Source organism: Spinacia oleracea, chromosome 1 (assembly GCF_020520425.1).
Source record: "Spinacia oleracea cultivar Varoflay chromosome 1, BTI_SOV_V1, whole genome shotgun sequence".
NCBI lineage: Eukaryota > Viridiplantae > Streptophyta > Magnoliopsida > Caryophyllales > Amaranthaceae > Spinacia > Spinacia oleracea.
In genome coordinates this window covers 24,120,908-24,126,352 of record NC_079487.1, presented here as the reverse complement: position 1 = coordinate 24,126,352, position 5,445 = coordinate 24,120,908, and the positions used below count along the sequence as shown (strand labels likewise).

Genomic DNA, 5,445 nt, shown 5'->3' with positions numbered 1-5,445 from the left:
CTTCTGTTCTCTTAGATTGAGCATTCTCAATCCATTTGGGAGGAACTTTAGGTGGTTGTCTCTGTGCCCTAGCCATGGCTAGTTCCCTCTCTAGTTTCTCTTTCTGTTCCTTTGTGGTGATAAGATCTTTGTTTAATCTTTCTAAGTCGATGTTAAAAACTCCCATATTAATTTCCAAGGATTTTGTAGGATCTAAACTTAGATTAAACATCTTATATTGACTGAGTTGCACTTGTAAAAGGATGTTTTCATTTCTAATTTTCTCGAATGACTCATTTATGGTGGTATTTCTATCTAGAAATTCAAAGAACCTGCCTTGAACATCAGATCTAATATTTTTCAGATAATTTATGTGGTCTTTACTGAGTTCCAAGGCTCTGTCACTTTGTGCTTTTAACATACTTAGCTTTTTGTAATTATCTAGAGTTTCTAGCAACAGTTCAATTAGTTTTGACTTTGAAAGACACTGAAGAGTGGAGGAACTTACTTCTTCTGATGGAACTTGTTCAGTTCCTTCTGTTCTTGCCATAAGGCAGGGATTTGCAGTTTCTTCATTTGGTTGTTCCTCATCATCTTCTGAATAAGTTGCTTCGCCCCATGCAACTATCATAGCCTTTTTAAAGTTAGGCTTGTTGAAGGTGGACTTATTGTAGCGATCCTTGACCTGTTCCTTTCCTTTTCCTTTGCCTTTGTCGTTTTCCTACTGAGGGCACTCACGAATTTGATGATCAGTTTCTCCACATTTGAAGCAACCCTGCTCAGTTTTGGAACTGATAGTTTTTCTTGCAAAGTTTCTTCCTTTCTGGTTGCCTGGTTTGAAGTTTCTGTAGAGCTTTCTCATCCTTCTGACCAGCATAGCAGCTTCTTCTTCATCTGGTTTCAGACTCATCGAGTTCCTCAGCTTTTAGAGCAAGTCCTCGGTTTCTGGAGATCTTAGGAATAGCAGCTCCGAGGTGCAGTTCATGTGTCATCAAGGAACCAACAAGTTGTTCAATGTTGAATTTTGTAAAATCCTTAGTCTCAAACAGTGTTGTGACCTTTGTTCTCCAACTATCATCTTGTGGCATACTCCTTAGTATTTTTCTTACCTGTTCATCAGTGGGAATGGTTCTACCAAGAGAAACTAACTCATTTGTTATGTTAGTAAATCGAGTAAACATCTCTTGAATTGTTTCTTTTGGAAGCATTTCAAATCTCTCATATTCAGACATTAATAGATCAATTTTGGAACGCTTAACTTCATTAGTTCCTTCGTGGGTTACTTGTAGTAATTCCCAAATCTGTTTTGCGTTCTTGCATCCCATGACCCTATTGTGTTCATGGGGTCCAAGTCCATAATGCAAGATTTTAACTGCCATAGCATTCATCTCATATTTATCAAAGTCTTCTTTAGAGAATTCAGACATAGGTTTAGGAACTACCTCGTTTTCTGCATTGGTCTTTGTTACCTCAAAGTCTCCAACTTCAATCACACGCCAAACTTGGTAATTTTCCGCTTTGATGAATATCTCCATTCTGTTCTTCCAGTATGAGTAGAACTTGCCATTGAACATGGGTGGCCTTTGCGTGGAGTAACCTTCTTCCAGTTTCTCTTGTGTATTCATACTATCAGGAACTAGACTCAAACAGGGTTTCCTGTGTTTTTAGTGAGTACTGGCTCTGATACCAATTGATAGTCTTATAGGAACACGCACAAGAGGGGGGGGGGGTGAATTGTATTTGGAACTTGAGAGAGTTTCTTGCAAACTTTAAAGCAATTTAAGGAACTGAAAAATACGGAAACAAAAGTTACTCAATTTGAGGAAAATTCTTGACACTAATCAAGAAGAGAAAACCTCAAAACTCTTTTATATTAAAATAATTCCTCAATTACAATAATATAACAACTTGAGTTCCCTCTAACTCAAGTTTCTCACAGTAATCGCTCTGACTACACACTCTTTTGTTTCTCTCTTTCTCGACTTTAACTCAAAGCCTTTACAAGATTACTCAATCTTTTCTCACTCAGATTACAATTTGTTTTTAAGACTCTAGATAATAATAAAGCTTTTCAGATATTTATGGAACTTAGGAACTCGAATTTTGCTAGGACACAAATCATTTTTATAAACTCTTTTGAAAGGGTTTGATATAGATAAGAAAGCTTGTAGAATATTTGTGTATTTTTACCAGAAGAAAAGCGACCCTTTTTATAGAGATGATCCTTAGGGTTAGTTCCCTTCAAATCTCAACTGCCCACACTCCTACACTACTTGGTCTCCACGATCCATAACTTGTGGATCAAGGGAATACCACTTCCCTTTAAACTGCTTTAGAGAAAATCGTAGTTTTGGACTTTGTCAACCACTAAAAGATTTGTGAAAATATTTAGTAAAATAAAATCAGATTTTAAGAGAATTTTTAGGAGCAGTAAACTGTTTTGTTTTTAAAAGATAAAATTAGATTTTATTTAAGGAAATAAAACGATAATTTATTTATGTAATTTTCCTTAAAACTTGCTGCTAAATAATTTGATAAAATCTTAATAAATATTTAATTAAGTATCCTAGTTCCATAACGTACCTTATAGCTATTATTATTTTACACAAAAATCTAAGAGTATTTAACTACCTAGCTTCGTGTTTTCCTCTTTTACTGGAGCTACAACTCAACAGCTGCAATGGTTCCTACTCTGGAACAGGTGAGTTCCTCTAAAGGGACAGAGGAACTCATCACATGGAAACTTCACCCTTCTGTGCATTGTTGTTCCTGTGATGTGTGTCAGCTTGTAGTTCCTAGCTTTGCGCATTCCACCTCAGGAACATCAGCAGCCATCTCAGGAACTTTTACTTGTAGACACATTAGAAACATAATCAGGAAGTTTGTTATTTGTCATCAACCAAAATTAGGGTCAACACTACCTTTGCCAAACCCAACTTCAAGAAGGCAATGATCGCAACTTGGGGAGAAGCTACAGACTCGGAGGAAGATGAGGATCAACCAGAAGAAAAAACAGCCAACCTTTGTCTTATGGCAAAGATCGATGGATCAACCCAAGATCCATCAAGTGAAGTAAGTTCCTCAACTCTTCAATCTCTGTCTAAAAATAAATTAGTTGAATTATTGATAGAAACTCTAGACAATTTTAAAAAGCTTACCGTAATAAAGGCTCAAAGTAATAAGCTATTGGAACCCAGTAAAAGACACATGACCTACCTAAATAATGTTATATATTATATACAAGGTAGGTTCTTTGAGTTGCCTGACAGGAACACCTCTGTTAAAGACTCTTTTAAAAGAGTTAAAAATGTACATATTATGCTTGATGAAACTAATAATATTAATCAAGTTCAGGAACAGAAGGATTTCGAAAATGGTTCGATTCACTTTACAAATAACAATGAGGAAACTTCTCCAGTTAGACAACATAAAGAGACAACTGAATCAGGAGTTCAAGAGATCAAAGTGAATTAAGGAGTTCCTATTCAAGAGGAACAAGATCTTAAAGTTCCCGATCCAGAAGTTCCTGTTCCTGAGGATCACCCTCTTATTCAACAGGAACAAAGAACTCGAGGATCTCAAGGAACTCAAGAAACAAAAGTAACTGAGGAAAGTTTAAATATTATTGTGGCTAAATTTCAACCTAAGCCATGGAAACATCAGAGTTCGCCTCCAATGGATCTGATCGTCAACGACACTGAAAGAGGAATTCAGAAAAGATCTCAACTCAGGAACTTCTGTACTTTCCATGCGTTCCTCTCCATAATCAAGACAAATAACCAGAAGGGGATAGGACTCAAATGGATGTACATGATCAAGCTTGATAAACATGGAACAATAGGCAGGAACAGAGAAAGTTTAGTTGTTAAAGGCTACAATCAACAGGAAGGTACTAATTTCGAAGAAACTTTTGCTCCTTTTGCTAGATTAGAAACTATAAGAACTTTAATTGTTTTTGTAGCCTTTACAGAAATTAAGTTGTACCAAATGGACGTCAAATGTGTTTCGCTGAATGAATATTTAGAAAAGGATGTCTATGTGGAACAACCTCCCGGTTCTGAAAATCCTGAATTTTCAAATCACATCTATAAGCGTGAGAAAGCTCTCTATGGTTTAAGGCAAGCTACTAGATCGTGGTACGAAAATATTATATAAATTCCTTCTGAAAAATGATTTTAAACGAAGCAGATATGACAAAACTTTATTCTTCAAATCAAAAGGAAATGACTCACTAGTTGTACATATTTACGTTGATAATAAATTGTTTCGAACAACTAATGAAAGTTTGTGCTAGGAACTTGAAAAGTAAATAAGCAGAGAGAAGCACGAGAAAATGAGATTGGAACTCGGGATGATCAAGTTGAGATAAGTAAGCAGGAAGTTCCTCTCAAGGTATTACTTTAATAGATTAATGCATAACTACCATATACCTTTATAAATTTATGTGCGTAAACATAACTGAAGTTTACCATTGTTAAGGATCAACCGAAAAAAATGTAGAATTAAAATATTAATTTATTAAGTCAATAATACGAGATACCTAAATTAAGTAGTTCCACTAAAATAGGAGGATCGTTGATATATTCTTTTCTGTTACAAATTTTATTTTTATTCTCATCTTTTATTTATTTTTCTCCACACATATTATTTTACTCTTATCTTTTATTTTTATTTTCTTTTCAATTCTTTTATAAATATAACCATAATTTGTTTTTATTCCATCAAATTTTATCTTTTCCAAAAATGAAAAGCTAATGAATCACACACCTATGGATCTCTCATACCCAAGTCCATCTCAAATTCCAAACATACGACATATACCAAAGGAACAAGCTCTCATACTCTACACCCCTCCTCTTCATCTTCCTTCATCTTCTCCAAATTGTCCATCAATGGTTAGAACAAGTATGAATACAAATCTGAACCACAAAAGAAAGAGAAAATCTCCATCACCCATTCCCATGGACATCTCACCAATTCAAACACCACAAACCCTAAAAATAAAAAATCCCCAAATTCAAAAACCAACCACCACTAACGGCGGCCCGACTTGGCCAGCCATGACCGCCGGTCTCGTCGAGCCGGACTCGCCCAGCCAATCGACCGGACCCGACCCGGCAAATCGACCGAGCCCAGCCGCGACTGCAACCGTCGAGCAACCTTGTCTAAAAGTCCCCTCAAAGAAACGGGGCCACCAGCGACGTTGACCCACGCCCCTTCGTTGGTGGCGATCGCTGACCCGTCGGTGCCCGCCATAGCCACGCCAACTGTCGCCCTCTGTAGCCCAGCGACCTCCTGCCCTGACCCTTCAACGACCCGCAACCCACCCTCCCTCTCTAAACCGTTCGCAGCCACAACTGTGGAGGCGCCCCACCGACCCGCGAAAAGGTAGTGGCGGTCAGGTGGTGGGATCCTTCCGAAAACCGGCAAAGCACATTCTCAGGGGGGAATTAATCCAACCCGGGT

At 37.4% G+C, this 5,445-nt stretch overlaps 1 protein-coding gene across 1 annotated transcript; it reads left to right on the top strand.

Annotated features, from left to right (window-relative positions):
- The first annotated feature begins 2,928 nt into the window (after positions 1-2,928).
- Positions 2,929-4,134, top strand: LOC110776792 (uncharacterized). The gene is made up of 2 exons (XM_021981358.2): positions 2,929-3,051; positions 3,538-4,134. Exons 1-2 carry the CDS (start codon positions 2,929-2,931, stop codon positions 4,132-4,134), a joined length of 720 nt encoding a protein of 239 aa, XP_021837050.2.
- The last annotated feature ends 1,311 nt before the right edge of the window (positions 4,135-5,445 follow it).

Excerpts from the sequence above, each read along its gene's own strand:
- LOC110776792 (XM_021981358.2), top strand. The coding sequence starts at position 2,929 with ATGATCGCAACTTGGGGAGAAGCTACAGACTCGGAGGAAGATGAGGAT. Across the intron at positions 3,052-3,537 it reads CCCAAGATCCATCAAGTGAA|GAACAAAGAACTCGAGGATC; the intron begins GTAAGTTCCTCA and ends CTTATTCAACAG.